The sequence below is a fragment of the Cicer arietinum genome, chromosome 8 (assembly GCF_000331145.2).
Source record: "Cicer arietinum cultivar CDC Frontier isolate Library 1 chromosome 8, Cicar.CDCFrontier_v2.0, whole genome shotgun sequence".
Lineage (NCBI taxonomy): Eukaryota > Viridiplantae > Streptophyta > Magnoliopsida > Fabales > Fabaceae > Cicer > Cicer arietinum.
Genome location: NC_021167.2, coordinates 23,598,193 through 23,617,780, shown reverse-complemented (window position 1 = coordinate 23,617,780; position 19,588 = coordinate 23,598,193). Strand labels below are relative to the sequence as shown.

Here is a 19,588-nt window from a genome sequence, read left to right as displayed (position 1 = left end):
TACACAATGACTTCAAATTCATTTACCACGAAACATTCATCAATATAAACAAAACCTAACTCTAAGGTTTTATCCATAACGTATTAGTTTCGTTTTTCCCCAAATCGATATCTTTAACCCTAACAAATTCCTTCCCACAAAACCACAGATAAGTCCCTAATGCGACTAGAAGTTTGGAAGGAGCCCTTACCTCAACGTTAGCTTTAACGTGCGTTTCTGGTACCGCGAGTAATTCCGGTAAAATCTCCGCTCGCAACGCCGCTTCCAAATTAGTTCACTAGCATCGTAGCGTGGTGGTTAGCAACTTTCCCTTCTATCTCTTCGAGGAATGAGGTTTGGATCTAGAAGAAACGGAGGGGTTTGTGTTTGGATCTCAAAAACCGTTTTTCTTCGTTTTCGAATCAAAGAGGAAGAGTGGAGTCGCGAAAACCTTGATCTAACTCTCACCCAACCTTGGGTTACTAGTTTTGAAGAAAGGAAAGCGACGAAAATGAAAATGGGAGAAAGGAGAGAAATTGGCCGCGGGAGAGGAAGAAGACGATGGAATTTTCAATTTTCCTTCCTTTCTTTTTCTTTCCTTTGTTTTTCCTTTCTTCCTTTTTCCTTCCTTCCTTTTATACTATTTTCTTTTCATTTTCCTTCCTTCTAGTTGTCCTTTCTTTTTCCCTCCAACCAAACATATATAGATAATAAATATAACTTAACCAATATCTCAAAATATCTTTTTGATTATAAAACTCCAAAATATTATTAACTTTGGCTTAAAAGCCTCCGAGCCAAAATCCAAAATACACCAAAAATACATAAATGGTACTTTAAAATTATGGGTCTTACAGATATCATAAAAAGATAAGGGGAGGTAAAATCCCCTTATCTAAACCCTCTAGAAGTGCCAAATGGATTAGTTATAGAACCATTCATATCAATAGATGTCGTATAATATTCTTAAGTATCAAAGACAATCTTAACATGTCACGAGATTCTATGATAAATTGTCATTCAAGTTTATCATATGATTTTTCGAGATTAAGCTTGAGAATCATAAAGCCTTTAGTACCATAGTTTCTTGGAGCACTAAAATGTTATCAGAAGTAAATCGTCCTGGGATAAAACTATTTTGATTCTGTGATACCACATGGAGCATCATACTTTTACCTCTCTAAACAATGACTTTAGAAATAATTTTGTAGTTTACATTACAAAATGCTATAGGTCTAAGTTGATTTACCGTATAGGTTCATTCACCTTGAATAGTTATATAAAATTAGTCTCTCTTTTATGAAAATTAAATATTTTTTAAAATATTAAAATGTTTGAGGTATAACTTTTTTTATCAATTGTAGTCATATCCGATTTTATTTTAGGAATTAGTCTTTTAAGTTGCATGTAAATCTTCTATACTTTTAGAAATAATTAAATTATTGGCAAATAAAAAATCCTACTCAAATTCCCTTGTCACAAAATATAGCGAGGGATTTTGAGAGGGATTTCATATTTTCCCTCTTTAAATTCTCTTGTTAATTTTATTTTTTTAGTAGAGGGTCAAATAGGTATAAAATATGACGACAATAAAAATAAAGTGGTTCAAGAATTATTTAACATGAAATAAATTTTCACACAATAAATAAAAAGTATCAAAAGACATTTCATGAATTTATTGTAAATTGACACCTCATATCTAATCCACAATCTAACAATAAAGTATTTTATAACTTTACAAGCATAAAATTGCAAATCCACTTATATAATAAACCCTCTCAAAATACAATATTTGTACGAAAAAGTTTCAAATCCTCTCAACTACAATTTTTGTACAATATGTGGATTCATCAAAAAGTTCGTTTAACTTCATTGTCCTCTTGAGTTGACTTTATACCGTAAGTCTTCAAGTTATTAAATATTATTTACTCTATTTTTCTAAGCGTTTCTCTAGAGACCTTCTAGTCTTCTTAACACTTCAAGAAACCATCTATTAAGAACCAAATATTTAATTGTATTTTCATGTTTTCCTCTAACAAAAAGGATGGAAGTTACCACAACTAAACTAGTTCCCAAAAATACAAGTTTACTTGATGGCTATTGCTTGAAGGTCACCTCTACTATATAAAAGTTTTTATTGAAGTATGTTTATAGAATAACCATATATTCAAGAAGTGTGTAATATAGCTACTTATAGGAATTTGAGAAAACCAAAAAGATTAGACATAAATTTCAAATGTCCTAAATAAAAACAATCAATTAATACACCTAAACATGCAAATAGTAAGTGAAAACGAATGAAAATTATAATTAAGAGAACTCTATCTATAAAATCAACGTCAACTATATCAAACTTAAGAAGATAGAAATTAGAGATGTATTTTAACACTAATTTAATGCTTGTGGTTAAAATATTACACACAAATTAAAAATAACATTTAAAAATTATGATTTTAAATGATTGCCGATATAAATTTTATAAGGTACAACGTTCTCCTTGATGGGAGAAATGAATATTATTTGCTATCTTTCTCACTTGTCTATTAGGAACATCAATGGCTAAGTGGTGAAGTATTATTAATTATTTTGTGAACTTGTTTGTTTATGCAATACATATCAAGCACGTCGAGGAATAGGAATCAAACATAGGTCATGTTTTCTTCCTACAGTAATACCAAATTGCTCAGTCATATTCAGTTCTTCATTCTTCAATCCATTGGGAAGCTTCCAATCAAAATGGTAAAGTAACTGAGCAAGAGGTAACTCAATGTTAGGTATGGCAAAGATAATGCCTGGACACACCCTCCTTCCAGCACCAAATGGTAACAATTCAAAATCTGTGCCTCTAAAATCTACTAGACTATTCTCAAACCTTTCAGGTTTAAAACTCTCAGCTTCAACCCAATACCTTGGATCTCTTCCAATTGCCCAAACATTAACAGCAACTATTGTTTTGGCTGGGATATCATATCCATTTATTTGACATTTCTCTCTACTTTCTCTTGGAACTAACAATGGTATAGGTGGATGCAACCTCAACGTTTCTTTGATGACTGACTTTAAGTATATCAATTGGTTCAACTCTGTCTCATCCACATACCCCTTGCTACCATACACTCTTCTTACCTCAGCTTGTGCTTCTTCCATCACCTTTGGATTCTTTACCATCTCAGACATTCCCCATAACACAGTACTTGATGATGTTTCGCTACCAGCAGCGAACAAATCCTGAAATGGATTAATAGTGACTATTTATTATCTAGACCAACAATCATTTTCTTCGATACATTTCTATTTTTACTGATTCACGAAACTAGTCCTCCTATTTTAAAAGTCGACAATTTTGGTCCCTCCCTCTAATTTTTTTACTAAAAAGTAATAACGTGATATAGTTTAAATAATATGACATATGATACGACGATGTATAATGATTAACACCCATGAAATTGGAATAAAATGTCGTAAAAACTTTGATTTTCACTTTGAATTTTTTTCTTCATATTTTTAACTTAATTAATAACAAATGAATAATTAATTCATATAGATGATTCTATATCATATAATTGTATGTCACGTCTAAAAATATGTCAATTTGTCATTTTTTAGTTCAAAAATATGAGTGAGCAACCAAAAATGTCGACTTTTAAAATTAGAAGACCAATTTTGTGAATCAGTGAAACTAAGAGGACTAAAACTGCAATTAAGCCTTTAATCTTTAAGTTATGAAAATAAACGTGTTTAATTGTGTACTAACCTGGATGACTGATTTAATATTGTCATCAGTCAATGGATTTTCCGAGTGTTTATTTTCTTGTTGAAGCTTGAGAAGAACATCTACTAGATCTTCATCCCTTGCTTCTTTGTCACTGTTTTTGTGATCATTGATGATGTCTTGCAATATTCCATCAGTCTCTCTACAAAGTTTTTCAAATTTAGTCTTTGTACTACTCACCCTTTCAAGCAATATTTTTATAGAAGGAAAAAGATCAGCAATACAAAATCCTCCCAATATGATCAATATTTTCTCAAAAGCTGATATGAAAACTTGTTGTTGTTGGTTCTTTTTTCCAAAAGCTGCTCGCCCAGTTATTCCATATGTCATTGAGTAAATCATTTTAGTGAGATTAACAACTGAGCCTTCAGATTCATATATTGATTTAACAAGATCTGACACCTCTTCTTCTCTTATGGACCTAAATGATTGAACACGCTTTGCATTTAATAGCTCAACAACAATCATCTTTCGAAGTTGCCTCCACTTTTCTCCATACTTAGAGAAGGCAATGTCTGAACCATTGTAAGTAAGTATCGAAAGCAAAAGCAATGATGGTCTATCACAAAAGGTGAAGTCATGTGTTTTCATAACCTCTTTGGCCATTTCAGGTGAACTAACTATTACATGTGAAATCTCTCCTAGTTTAAGGTGCATTAAAGGTCCATATTTCTCTGCCAAATTTTTGAAGCAATGATGTGGAAGTGAGTTGCTGATAATTTGATATATGTTTCCTATAAGGGGTAGGGTCCATGGTCCTGGTGGTAAATTGGTAGTGGAACTTTTAGAACTCCATCTTTTAAATATTTTGAATATCATCAAGATAAAGACAAAAGAAGCAATAAAGGTAATATTAGTGAAAGGGTTGTGAAACTCCATGATGATTTAGGAGGAACAAAAGAAGAACGTTTAGATGAAGGTTTCTAATTCTATGCAAAAGCTTCGAATGATGATATGCTGTTTGAAGACAAGTTAATTTATATAAGACTAATATTAATATTAAATTAACATGTTATTGTTCTATGTGATTAATAAGATATAATAAAAAATATTGAGGTTATATTTGCGCTGCCCCAAACCCAACCCAGAAATTGAATTTTTTTTTCCATAGCACACCAATCAGCAACCACGTTTAAATTCTCATGCGCTTATTGTAGTTTTTTTTGACTTCAAGGGCTTATTTTATTTGACCATATCATTAAGGCCGTAGCTATGTAATATGTTTTTTCCCATTACATAAGAGTTAGGGGTAGAAATTTGACCCATCTTTATTAGATATTCATAAAAAATAGTTACAAACAAATAGAGTAAAAACATGTCTTTCGGATACAGATTTAGACTCGGGTAATAATCTGAAAAAATAAACATGTATAAATGCAAATACATATCCTTTAGTATCTACTCCGCTTTGCAATTATAATATAATATTACAAATAATTTTATTTATATATATATATACATACACACACAAAAATGTCAACATACATATTAATTTTATTTATATTATTATAATATAAATATATATATGTATACACAAAAATATCGACAAAGATATGTATTTAGTCTATCAATCTAAATATACAAATATATATATGTATACATATTAATTTTATTATAATATAAATATATATAAATATGTATTATAATATAAATATATATATGTATACATATTAATTTTATTATGATTAATATTATTTAGTCTATCAATCTAAATATACAAATAAAATTAGAACAAAAGTTAATCAAATTCTTTTTAATTTTTTTACGTGAATCAAAATATTCTATAACTTAGACATATAAAGTTAATATTTAATTTCATTACAAATGGTAATTGGTTTTTAAATTTTGTTTTTATTTTTATTCAAATAAATTTGTGTTAGTCAAATTCTTTTTAATTTAAATTTTTTTGTTTCTATTTCTATCATCAAATCAAAGAAATATTTATACGATTCAATATAGTTTTGGATAATTTAAACTTTTTATGTTATTATTATTATTTTTTAATATTATAGAACTTTGAATATTTTGTTAATTGTGTAAAAATGATATGATATTGTGTGATTTAACAATTTATTTTAATTCAAACGCGGTTAACAATTACAAGTATGGGTAGAGGGTACAAGTACGAGAATTAAAATTGATACATATGAGGGTGCGACTTGTATTGTCAGAATTCATCCTTCATTTCCTTGATCTTCACCAATAAAGAAAGGTTCATTCAGTGAGAGCAGACCAAACAAGGAAGCATCCTTGAGAGTTGATTTGATCTTAAGAGGATATTGGAGTTCCCAATAATCAGAGAGTCTGAATGAGACGACTTATATTTCCATCTAGTTATGGACTTTGGAGGATGTTGACTTGTTCTGTTGTCAGTCTTATCCTTTGATGTTATGTTTAGTTCCTTTGATTTTCCTACTTTCTCTGTTTTTTTATTCCTCTGGATTTTCAAAACCTACAGAAACTTCATCTAGCTTTGACTTTTTAAGGTCAAGTTGTTTGTCATCATCCATAACATATATTGACTCCTCTATGATCAAAGTCTCCCTGTTGTAAACTCTATAAGCTTTATATCTTTCAGAGTATCCCAAGAAGGTACACTTTTGTGATCGAGGGTCAAACTTGCCAAGACTAACTTTAGTGTTTAAAATATAACAAACACAACCAAACTGATTCAAGATACTTAGAATACAAAAAACAGATCAAAGGCAGCAATAAAATAAAGTAACAAGGAAAATGGAGAAATACCAAGATTTATACCGGTTCACTACCAAGGTAGCAGCTACGTCAAATCTTCTCACACATAAGGATTTATCCACTAGTTTAAACTTGAATTACAACACCTGATCCTACAAGTTAGTCTTTTCAACTTCCAGCCTAAAACCTATAGACCGTTAAGGCACTATAACACCTTGAACCTACAAGTCAAGTCTTCTCAACTTGAAAACCTACAAGTCGTTGAGGCAGAATAGCCATTATAGGCCCGAGTTTCAAACGGGTGAAAATGGGTTCTATTTTGCTTCTTCTAAGCAGATTGATTACAATGAACTTCACACTAAAATAATGCACTAAGTAATATAAAGTTGAATGAGTGCCTTTGCTAAAACTGAAACCTTGAATTCTGAATACTTAGAGAATTTTGAGTTCGTAAGGTTTTCTGAGTTGTTGTATTGTGTTGTGTATTTTTCTTTAGAATTGATCCCTTTATATAACATGAATTAGGGTTTCAATATTGCCCCAAACAAAATCTGAGCGTATCTTCCTTGCGCGAGGTCAACAAAGATCTTCTAAAAAAATAAACCTTGATAAATACATTTTGAGAATATGACAGTTGAAGTTTGATTAATTCCAAAATGAATATTCAATCGAATATTCTAGAATGATTATGTGCGAGAATGTTCAGGTAACGCTTGAAAATAATTATCCTTGAATCTTTTGAGAATATCTTCCTTGTGCGAGGCTAACAAAGATCTTCAAAAAAAAAATCTTATTAGATATGGTTTGAAAATATGACTGTTGAATCTTCTTTCATACGCTTGTTTAAGAGCAGTGAGAGCAAATCATAATATGTTCTTGGACCATTAGAATTATGAAACAACTCAGTTTTCATCATAGCGTTGACTTTCTATCAAAGCCATTCAATTTCTTCATCAAAATATAACTTGTCAGAGGCAGAACTGTATGACTTAGAATTAAGGTCATGGGTGAAGTAACAATGTCGATTTACAAGAAATGGGGGTTTGAATTGTAATTGCACATTTTAAAAATTCCTGTTAAAAACTTAAGAAAATAACTCAAGATTGATTCTTGGTTATGAAAACAGAAAACGGAGAACGTTCTTGATTTTTATTATAAAACAGACAACGTTCCTTGATTAGTTTAAAACAGAAAATCAGTTTGTATTTTATCTAATTAAGTTTAACAAATAAAGAGATAGGATAGAGAATACCACACAAAGATATATCCTGGTTCACCCAACTTGGGTTACGTCCAGTTCTCACACTGTGATATTTTCCACTAAGTGTTTAAAACAAAGAATCTTCTTGATCTTACAACACCTAGTCTAGATCAACCTTGATATGTTTCAATCTTTATTACTTTCCACCCAGAAAGCAATAACAGTACCTATCTAACTTTGATAGGATTCAATGTACTCTAAACAAACTATAAAGAAACTCTTATAGTTTGAGTTTTTACAGTTGGATTGTTTTTGACAGAATCTGAGATTTCTCAACTCTTGTTTGAGAATTGATTCTTTATAAAGGATCTAATGATAATTACGCAATCTAATTGATTCTTTCAAGTATGTATGTGATTAATTTGAGGATTTTTTCAGCACTTGAATTTCTTGCATTGATCCTAGATATTGGCCTTCTATTTATAGGCATTAGAGGCCTTTAATGAAGTTCAAAAAGAGCTTTTGGTAGTGCTCTAAAGTTTGACTGAAGGCAATATATCAGATTAAAAATAATACAGCTTTGAAAAAATTGCTTTCTCTTTTTTGACTTTTCTGGTTTAGCATTAAAGCAGTTTTGTCTTCTAGTTAAAAAGCCTTTGATGTTTCTCCCTTGATCTTGGATGGTACAGTTTTGATCTTGAGTCTTGAATGTAGTCAGAGGAGTTTGGAGAAGAATTATAAGCCATTGCATAAGATAATGCACAACTACTGAAGTTATGCAGAAAACGGAGATTGATTATCAATCTGGGTCTGTCAATTTGAACTTTCTTGATATTTAATAATCAATCTGGAGTTCCTATTTTAATCATTCTGGATGTCTTTTGCAATGTCTTATCATATATCAAGGTTGATCAAACTTTCTTGACAGTTTGATTTTCAGAGTTACAATTTGTCTTGATTTTTGTCTGACTTTGAGTCCTTTTACTTTAGAGATCAGATAACCTTTTTGAGCTTGGATGAATCCTATTTGTTCCTTGCCATGTGCTGATTCTATATGAATAAATTTCCAGGGCAGACTCTTTGTTAAAGAGGTAGAAAAAATTTGATCAATATGCTGTGATGAACATTTTTTACGCTGGATACCTTTCTCTGTTTTAATGTTCTTGTTGCTGTTTTCTTTACTTTGCTTGATTCTGTTGTTAATTAAATTCACTCAAAAGCACATGTTAAATTAACATAATATTTTAGAATCATAATTAACTTTCTTAATTAACCTTTGTTTATTTTCATCAAAACTTTAAATATGGAGTTTGTCTCAACAATGGGAACCTTCACCTTGTTACATCTTTAGAGGCAACATCTTGGAGCAAGTTGTAGTCTTTAGAGCAAGTGGAACATGAGCTTCAAAGGTAAGTTGAGTAGAAGCTTCAGAGTTAATTTAGTAGGTGCATCAAAAGCATGCTTCAAACTTCAAAGCATACTAAATAGAGGGGTGCTTCAGTCTTCGGAGGCACACTAGGAAAATGCTCTAGAAGCAAACTTTTAGAGGCGGATGCGTGCACACAACATCATGTGTAATAACCAAAATTTAAACATTGTGTTGACTTCCTTTGACTTCACTTGATTTTGATGTCTTCGTTTGCTTTGACATATTTGTTTCCTCTAATGTCTTCATTTCCTTTGACATCTCAATTCATATGATATCTTCTTCTGATATTGTTTTCTCGATTTCTTGGTTCTACTTACAACACACTCAATAAAATTATTAGTGCAATAAATTATTTTCACAAAGTAGTATTGTTTTCATCAAAATATGACTAATAAATTGTTTATAGAATCAATCTGGTTCTAACAATTACATGTCTTTCTTCAAAGCTCCCTTAGACACCATTTCTAAACTTGAATATTTGTTTAAATATTTTTTTGTGGGGTGGTTGTGAGGATGCTCGTAAAATTCATTGGATGAAAATGGGAGAAAATATGTCTTCCTAAATAAAATGTTGAGTTGGGTTTAAAATGGTTAAAATTATGTAATATGGCTTTGTTGGATAAGTAATTGTGGAGATTGTAAAATGAAAGAGATGGTTTATGAGTTAAAGTGTTGCTTAACAAATATGGGGTGTGAGAGGTCACCTTGTTTTTGAAGTTAGTAAAGAGTTAGGTGTGATTGAAGGAAATTAGTTTAAGGACAACTTGTTTAGAATTGTGGGAGATGGAAATAACTCTAGTTTTTAGTCTGATTGTTAGACAAACGAGGAATTTTAATGGAGGTTTATCCGTGTTTATTTAGTTTAGCGATTAATAAAGAAGTGTCGAAGGATGAGGTGGTTAGGCGCAAGTTAGATAGTTGGATGCAGCGTAGAAGGTTGTTTAGGTGGGAAAAATATTTGGTAGTGGAATGTAGAAACTGTTTGACTAACCTTGTGTTGCAGGAAGATAAGAATGATCAATAGTCTTGGTTTTAGAGGAATGGTGAGGCATATATCGTTCAAAAAGCATACTTTCTCTTAGCTCGATCAGATGACATTAGCGACGCTCCTTTCTTTGATATAGTTTTGAACTCGTTAGTTATGCTAAAGGTATCTATTTTTGCATGATGCTTGTTCAATAATTGAATCCCGTCACAAGACAATATGGCATTTAGGAATTTTATTGCATATAATGATTTAACATGTATGGGTGGATGCATCTTTGAAGAGAATATTAATCACTTATTTTTTGAATGTCCATTGATCTTTAGTTAAGTGTCGTAAAAAATTCTTGATTGGTTTGGTTTGGTTTAACCATGCTACTCAACTTTGAAGAAAATTTCTTTATTTATTTTCTTATTTTTGTTATTTTTTATTGCTCACACACAAAACCAGTAAACAAAATATGTACTCGATATAATTCTATTATGTTTTTGATTTTGCTAATATACAATTTATACATTTGTTTCTAAGGTATAAGTGGATGGGATCTTATTTTGCATTGTATTTAAAATTTTCATTTAGGTTTTCAACATCTAAATTTTGTTTTAATTTCGTATTGTTTCTGTCTATTTTTTAGTTTAATTTGAGGTTGTTATGCATGATGTTACTTCAAAATTCTATTTTAGAGGACTCAATTATGTTACTAATATATATTTATTTTAGAGAAAAAAAATTATGGGTTTGTAGGTATAACTTACACGAACATTACAAAAAAATGTCACTACTAACGACAAATTTTGACTTTATCCACAAAAATTTTATTGGTAATGAAAAATTACCTATGAACTTCCCACGAACACGGGTCCGAATGTAATTGACTTGTAGGTCAAATAATATCCATAGAAATATTGTGAATAATGTTTATCTATGACACTTCTATAGATAATGTTGCTCATAGCCTTTTCGTGGGTAGTTACACATGAAATTTTTGTTTGAGGAACAACGTAAAGTGGCAACTGCATATTTTATTTTCTAATGGAGTATTTCAAATTATATTTTTTATTATATCAATAAATTAAAATTTTATAGTTTTTTTTTGTAATCCAATTACTCGAACTTAACCAATCCGTATATCATCGATTTAGTTGTGTTCGAATTCCGTTATATAAAACAAACAAAATTGAATCGAGCCAACCCTTACGAATTTCATTAATTTGAATTTATTTTTTGTTTAAAATTAAACTCCGTCCATTACATACCCTATTTATTTTGTCATAAAAATATAAATATTTATGGCAAGAAAACAATAATTAAAAATGCTATCTTCTTATTATTCCCCATGTCCCTTATTATAGGAATGTTTAACAAAAATCAAATATTTTATAAAAATTGTTAATGTAATAAATATATATAGAATATATGTTATTGTTACAAATTTACTCCTATGATTATTAAAGTAATTAGAGGGAGAAAAAACATTTACGTTTTCTATAAGGTCAATACTTTTTGGGCATCAATAATAGTGTCAAAACATAATTATATTAATTAAAATAGAAGTTGATAATGAAAACATTCAAGATCATACATTAGGAATGAATCTAACAAAGAAAAATGTGGGTAAATCATTTAAGCAAAAAAAAAAAAGGAGAATTGTGATCAAGTTGAGCAGAGAAATGAACACATCTATTTACTTTTTTTGGAGAATTACTAAAGGAGTAGGTCAACTTCACCTAATGCAATATATAGATAATCTCTTTGAAGAAGATTAACAAAAAAGTGAGCTGAGCATAACCTTTCTTGATCATGGAGAGGATGGTCAAAGAGTTAGTTTAAAAAATAACATTATGAATACCTTTATCACGAGCTAATAAAACACCATTGCAAAAAATTTATATTTCAGAAAATAAGGAGGTACTGAATAAAAATCACATATGAACTCGTCATTTTGCTCACAAAGGATTCCCCCACAAGCCAAGGAGTCATCAATATGGGTGTAAGCACCATAAATGTTCATCTTCATAACCCCCACAGGGGGTTTAATTCATGTTTTTTTGCTAGGGTTAATCAAGTTTTGTTTTAGAACCTTACTCTTGACAAAGAGTAATGAGAAAAGTCAACTTGGTTACAATTGCAATGCCACAAATCACTCATCATCTTTTATTTTGGGAGAAAACCAAAGATTTTTTATATTTCCAGAGTTCATTAATCGCTACACCAAAGAACATTTTCCATTCCCAAGGGATGTTTCCAATGTCATTGTGAGTAAGATCCCATTCAAACCAAACATAAGTACCCATGCTAAAGAATTTACCAAAAATTCACATTTAATTACTCTATTCCAAAGTAGTTGGACATCCTCACAATCTCTCACAACGTGCATAAAGGTCTCATGCATAGAGAAACAACATTGATAGAGGTCGTCATAGGCCATACCTCTATGACATCTCTTAACATTTGTTAGGAGTTTCTCACGTTCCATCTCCCAAAGCATCATCCTAACACTTGGTGGACCTTGTCAATTCCAAATCTCCTTGAACAATATTATGGAGTCAACATTGGTCTCATGGTTTGCAAGGTTATGATAGCCTAACATAATAGTAAATTGATCTTCAGTGGCTGGTAGCCATGTGAGGAAATCCAAAGAAGCATCGATTGAAGGCTTCAAGGATATACTTTTCTCACATATTGAGTTAGGATGATTTTTTTGTCATTTACTCCAATTGTAATTTGTATCATTGGTGTAGCTCAATACAGAAAAGTTAGTTTCTCAAAGTGGAATGGCTTAAGATGTTGAGTCAGCAATATTTCCACAGCTTGGTATCTAGTGATCCTTCCAAAATTTTGTAGAAAGACAATCACAAATAACTCATCGCGCATTATTTTTAATATTGGGCTACTCTTTACAAATACTCATCCAAATATTTGAAGCAATATTGCGTTGTTGAATAAAAGGCTTGTTAATAATACCACAATTATCATAGGATTTTTCGAGATTAAGCTTGAGAATCACGAAACCTTTAGTACCATATAGATGAGAGAAGGTATGTATGGTTTCTTGGAGCACTAGAATTTTATCAGAAGTAGATCGTCATGGGATGAAACTATTTTGATTTTGGGATATCACATGGGGCATAATACTTTTACGTCTCTGAGCAATAACTTTAGAAATAATTTTGTAGTTTACATTACAAAATGCTATAGGTCTAAGTTGATTCACCGTATAGGTTCGTCTACCTTGAGTAGTTATATAAAGTTAGTTATGAAAATTAAATATTTTTTAAAATGTTAAAATGTTTGAGGTATAACTTTTTGATCCAATGTAGTCTCATCTGATTTTAGGAATTAGTCTTTGCAGTTCTATGCGGAAGATAACTTATTTAAAAGAAATCTTCTATACTTCTAGAAATAATTAAATTAGCGATGAAAGTTAGTGACAAAAAAATTCTACTCAAATTCCTCCGTCGCAAAATATAGTGACGGATTTTGAGAGGGATTTCATATTTTCCCTCTATAAATTCTCTCGTTAATTTTATTTTTTTAATAGGGGTTCAAATAGGTGTAAAATATGACGACTAACAAAAATAAAGTTATTCAAGAATGATTTAATATGAAAGAAATCTTCCCAAAATAAATAAAAAGTACCAAAAGATATTTCATCAATTTATTGTGATTTGAAAATCATATATAATCCACAATCTCACAATAAAGTCTTTTATTACTTCAACATGCAATTTTTACAAGTATAAAATTTAAAATACACATATAATTAACCCTCTCAAACTACAGTATTTCTACGAAAATTTTCTAAATCCTCTCAACTACAATGTTTGCAAATATGTGGATTCATCAAGAAGTGTGTTTAACTTCGTTCGTCTATTGAGTTGAGTTTATACAATAGTTCTTCAAGTTATCAAATACTATTTACTCTATTTTTCCAAGCATTTCACTAGAGACTTTCTGGTAGGGGTGGGAATAAGCTAGGTGACATCGTCTGTTAGGGCCTATGACCTGGTCTATTTATAGTCTGGTCTGCCTTGATCTGTTTAATAAAAAGACTAGGCTTATGATTTTTTTAAAGTCAATTAATTTAAGTATATCAAACTCAGACTTATAAAAAAGCCTATTATGTCTGATAGGTCGGCCTATATATTTTAAACTTGTTAAATAAGGGTACATTTTTTTTAAAGACCTAGTTTAGCCTATTTAAAAAAATATAAAATATACTATTTAAATCTTTTAAGGTAAAATAGGCTTTTAAATAGACTTTCAGGTCAGACCAGACTTTTTAAAAAGGTCAGATCATACCTAAAAAAAACCCTATGATACACCATAGGCCACACTCAGGCCAAAAAAATTAATCATAGACCATATTCAGACCTTTCAAAATTTGATCTAGTCTATTCCCACCCCTACCTTTAGTCTTCTAAACACTTCTAGAAACTACCTATTGAGAATTAAATATTTAATTGTATTTTCATGTTTTCCTCTACCAAAAAGGATAAAAGTTACCACTACTAAACTAATTTACAAAAATACAAGTTTGCTTCAGGGCTATTACTATATAAAAGTTTTTATTGAAGTATGTTTAATGCTTGTGGTTAAAATAATACACACAAATTAAAAATAATATTTAAAAATTATTATTTGGAATAATTGCCAATATAAATTTTATAAGGAATAACGTTCTCATTGATGGGAACAATGAATATTATTTGCAATCTTTATCACAATTATTGTCCATTAGAAACATCAATTGCTAAGTGCTAAATTACTAATTATATATTTTGTAAACTTGTTTGTTTAAGCGATACATATCAAAGACGTCGAGTAATAGGAATCAAACATAGGTCATGTTTTCTTCCTACGCTAATACCAAATTGCTCAGTCATATCCAATTCTTCATTCTTCAATCCATTGGGAAGTTTCCAATCAAAGTGATAAAGTAATTGAGCAAGAGGCAACTCAATGTTAGGTATGGCAAAGATAATGCCTGGACATACCCTCCTTCCAGCACCAAATGGTAAAAATTCAAAATCTGTGCCTCTAAAATCCACTGGACTATTATCAAACCTTTCAGGTTTAAAACATTCAGCTTCAACCCAATACCTTGGATCTCTTCCAATTGCCCAAACATTAACAGCAACTATCGTTTTGGCTGGAATAACATATCCATTTATTTGACATTTTTCTCTACTTTCTCTTGGAATTAACAATGGTACAGGTGGATGCAATCTCAATGTTTCTTTGATGACTGATTTTAAGTATATCAATTGGTTCAACTCTGTCTCATCCACATATCCCTTGCTACCATACACTCTTCTTACCTCAGCTTGTGCTTCTTCCATCACCTTTGGATTCTTTACCATCTCAAACATCCCCCATAACACAGTACTTGATGATGTTTCGCTACCAGCAACGAATAAATCCTGCAATGGATTAACATTGACACTATATATTTATTATCTACACCAACAATTATTTTGTTCGATACAACAACTTAAAAAGAAAGAAGTTATTAATTCACGTTGTCTATAAATTTGTAATCTAATCTTTAAACTATGAAAATAAATGCTAACGTATTTAATTGTATACTAACCTGGATGACTGATTTCACGTTGTCATCAGTCAATGGATTTTCCAAGTGTTTATTTTCTTGTTGAAGCTTGAGAAGAACATCTACTAGATCTTCATCCCTTGCTTCTTTGTCACTGTTTTTGTGATCATTGATGATGTCTTGCAATATTCCATCAGTCTCTCTACAAAGTTTTTCAAATTTAGTCTTTGTACTACTCACCCTTTCAAGCAATATTTTTATAGAAGGAAAAAGATCAGCAATACAAAATCCTCCCAATATGATCAATATTTTCTCAAAAGCTGATATGAAAACTTGTTGTTGTTGGTTCTTTTTTCCAAAAGCTGCTCGCCCTGTTATTCCATATGTCATTGAGTAAATCATTTTAGTGAGATTAACAACTGAGCCTTCAGATTCATATATTGATTTAACAAGATCTGACACCTCTTCTTCTCTTATGGACCTAAATGATTGAACACGCTTTGCATTTACTAGCTCAACAACAATCACCTTTCGAAGTTGCCTCCACTTTTCTCCATATTTAGAGAATGCAATGTTTGAACCGTTGTAAGTAAGTATTGAAGGCAAAAGAAGTGATGGCCTATCACAAAAGGCCAAGTCATGTGTTTTCATAACCTCTCTGGCCATTTCTGGGGAAGTAACTATAATGTGTGATACCTCTCCTAGTTTAAGGTGCATTAAAGGTCCATATTTTTCAGCCAAAATTTTGAAGCAATGATGGGGAAGTGAGTTGCTGATAATTTGATGTATGTTTCCTATAAGGGGTAGGGTCCATGGTCCTGGTGGTAAATTGGTAGTGGAATTGTTAGAACTCCATCTTTTAAATATTTTGAATATCATCAAGATGAAGACAAAAGAGGCAAGGTAATATTAGAGAAAGGGTTGTGAAGCTCCATGGTGATGGCTTGATTTAGGAGGAACAAGAGAAAAATGTTTAGATGAAGGTTTTTTTTGTGTGATTAATAAGATATAATAAAAAAATAAAAAAATTGAGGTTAGTTTTGCACGGACCAAACCTAACCTTGAACTTGAATATTTTATTCCATAGCACATCATTCAGCAGGCTTTTTTATTATTATATCACTAAAATAAAAATTAAACACCACAATACTACTCTTTTTAAATTAGGCTAAATTACATTTGTGGTCCTTTAACTTAATTTCAGATAACGTTTTAGTCATTTATCTTTTTTTTTCCTGACTTTGTCCTTTATTTTAATTTTAAGTGACAATTTGATATTTTATGTTTTAAAATTTCAACAATGATATCCTTTTTTATACAAAAATTCAAAAAATATTTCAATCAAAACTCATAAAATTAATTATATTCTTCAATATAATACAGATTTTTACAAATTCGTAATGTAAATCTTCAAATAAACTCATATTTTCATACTTTATTTGATATTTTTAGGAATAAAGGACTAAATCGGGAAAAAAAGAAGATAAAGGACTAAAACGTTACCTGAAATTAAGTTAAAGGACCACAGATGTAATTTAGTCTTTCAAATTATATACCAAAGTACCATCCTTTTTCAACTTTCTATTCCTTCCTCTTAAAAATCGGTCCTTGCCCCTAAACTTTCTCAACTAATTTTTTTTTTTTTTTTAGAGAAGGAAAGGAAATCGGTTTCCTCAATGCTGATTTCTCAACTAAAAATTTGTTTTTTTTTCTTCTAATTATTAAATTTATTTTATCATTTGTAAAATTATTTTTATTAGTGGTAATATTTAATAGGCACATATATAGGGAATTTGATCAATTAATAAAGCCACGTTCATCCGCTGAGAAATAATGCAACACATTATTTTTTGTTAACATCTTTCTTAATAATAAATATATATTTTATTAATCAATAATTATTATTTTAATTAAATAATTAATTTAAGTTTCATTTATTATTAATTTAATTAATTATTATTTTAATTAAATAATTAATTTAATTTTCATTTATTATTTAATTAAGTAATTAATATTTTAATTCAATAAATAAATATAATGTTAATTTTATATTTTATAATTATTAAAAAAAATTAATTAAATGGACTCAATAAAATAACAATATTTAATTTAATATTATAATTAAACATACAAATACCAAATGAGTGAAAAAAATATATACAAATTTTATTACAATATTTTTATTACATTAATCTCCTATATGGTGTCCAGTCCCACATCGTGGTGGTCGACGAATACGACGTGGACGACGTGGAGGTGAGTTTTCTTCGTCAACTGGGGCATATGTCTCCTGAACATTTTCACTTAGTAGGTCGACATGCATCGAAGAAGTATGATCTACTTGATTTGGGAATGATGGAACACCAAATGAGTACATGTTATTAATATAATGAGTAGCCGATTCAGGCGTACCTAGGTCTGCACCAAATAAGTTATTCACAAAATCTTGATCACTTGAATGTAGAGATTGTCGGTGATCATCTTGTTGAGTTGACATGAATTGAACTGATTGTCTTGGTGGTTCAAATTGTTGTTGTGTTGGGGTGAAAGATCGAAAATGAATGACGATGTGGTTCTGGCGCTTCATTTTCAATAGAAACAGGAGGACTTGGTAGGCGAGGTCTATTACGTCTTTGTCGGTGTGATGGTTGAGTTGACTCTTCTGCAACACCATCGTGGGTCCCGTAGTAGGTGTAGAGCTGATAGATACAAATTAGAGTTGTGTCTAAACCACACCATATACTCCTCTGTTGGTATTGGGTGTCCATATATCGGTTGACCGGTAAGACAATGATTTCGACGTTCGTTCTAAAATTGAATCAATGCAGCATGTTTGTCTTTCAAATTTTCCAGATGATTCCCTCTCATATCCTGACAGTGAAGTGTATCAATATTTTCAGGTTCATCTGGAATTTCCTGCAAAAGTCCAAACTGCAGTTTGACTCTATCTGTTTGATGTCATTCAACAGTTGAGAAACAAATCAATGCAGTTTTGGCAGTCAATATCATTGAATCTTGATATACTTGATGTGGTATGACATTTTCAAGACCCCTGTAAGGCATCCATATGAACTAGAGAAAAAAAGACATATTAGTAAGACAACACAATTATAATAAATATAAATTTTGTTGAACAATGAAATTTTAAACCTGATAATGTTGCATGTGATCAATGTTTGATCTATAACTGACAAGATCCCCGTATGGAGTTCCAGAATGGATTAGTCCCCTGCCAATCCATCTAGTAAAAGAATATAAAACTATTATTTAGCAAGTTTGACAAGTATATTATATGTAATTTATTGGATTAATATGAAAAATATTTTACCGTTTTGCTAGTGGAAATGATATCTCTCTAGTGCAATGAGGGGCAATGAACGACATGCGATACCATACCCAAGATTGAAGGAGCAATGTACATCCACCCATACATGTATAGGACGGTGCGGTTGCACGACACATTTGTCTGTATAAGTTTGTCAAACACGCTGAACCCCAACTATATAGTTGAACACGTTGAATATGTTTCTACAGGGGAAGATACATCAAATGAACTCCATTGCAAGCTTTGTCAGGGATTACCAAACCCCCAATCAAGCGTAATAGGTACGCTCTACAATGTTGTTGTACTTGCTCAACTGTTGCACTATTCAGAACATGAGCAAATGTGTCTTTTAACCATTTCAGTTTGACGAATTGACCCACCATTTGATTTTTTGGAGGAATGACACCCAAAAGTTGTTGGCATTCTTCATCCCAATCTAAAGCGCCACCTCAAGTTACTGGTCTTCCGTTGATAGGTAAACCAAGTTGTAATGCAACATCTTCAAGAGTTATTGTACACTCTCCTATTGGAAGATGAAATGTGTGTGTTTCTGTTCTCCAATGTTCTACCATTGCGATCACCAATGATGGGTCCACGTTACAAGATCCCAATTTTGCAACGGTCAAAAACCCAGCTTCCTCCAAGTAGGGCA

General features: G+C 30.8%; 2 protein-coding genes and 1 long non-coding RNA gene across 3 annotated transcripts; all 3 read right to left on the bottom strand.

The window, feature by feature from the left end:
* Positions 1-2,404: 2,404 nt before the first annotated feature.
* On the bottom strand, positions 2,405-4,685 carry LOC101509605 (cytochrome P450 71D10-like). Its single transcript, XM_004516687.4, has 2 exons — positions 3,734-4,685; positions 2,405-3,207 (listed from the first exon to the last, which is right to left on the bottom strand). Exons 1-2 carry the CDS (start codon positions 4,628-4,630, stop codon positions 2,596-2,598), a joined length of 1,509 nt encoding a protein of 502 aa, XP_004516744.1. The 5' UTR covers positions 4,631-4,685; the 3' UTR covers positions 2,405-2,595.
* Positions 4,686-14,718: 10,033 nt separating this feature from the next.
* LOC101509293 (cytochrome P450 71D10-like) lies at positions 14,719-16,546 on the bottom strand. The gene is given in 3 exon segments (XM_027331303.2): positions 14,719-15,483; positions 15,654-16,510; positions 16,513-16,546. Coding segments are annotated over 3 exon segments (1,503 nt in total). The 3' UTR covers positions 14,719-14,871.
* A 1,170-nt stretch (positions 16,547-17,716) lies between these two features.
* LOC140918972 (uncharacterized) lies at positions 17,717-19,073 on the bottom strand. The gene is made up of 3 exons (XR_012161469.1): positions 18,940-19,073; positions 18,762-18,852; positions 17,717-18,683 (listed from the first exon to the last, which is right to left on the bottom strand). It is a non-coding gene; the product is annotated as an uncharacterized lncRNA (long non-coding RNA).
* Positions 19,074-19,588: the final 515 nt, after the last annotated feature.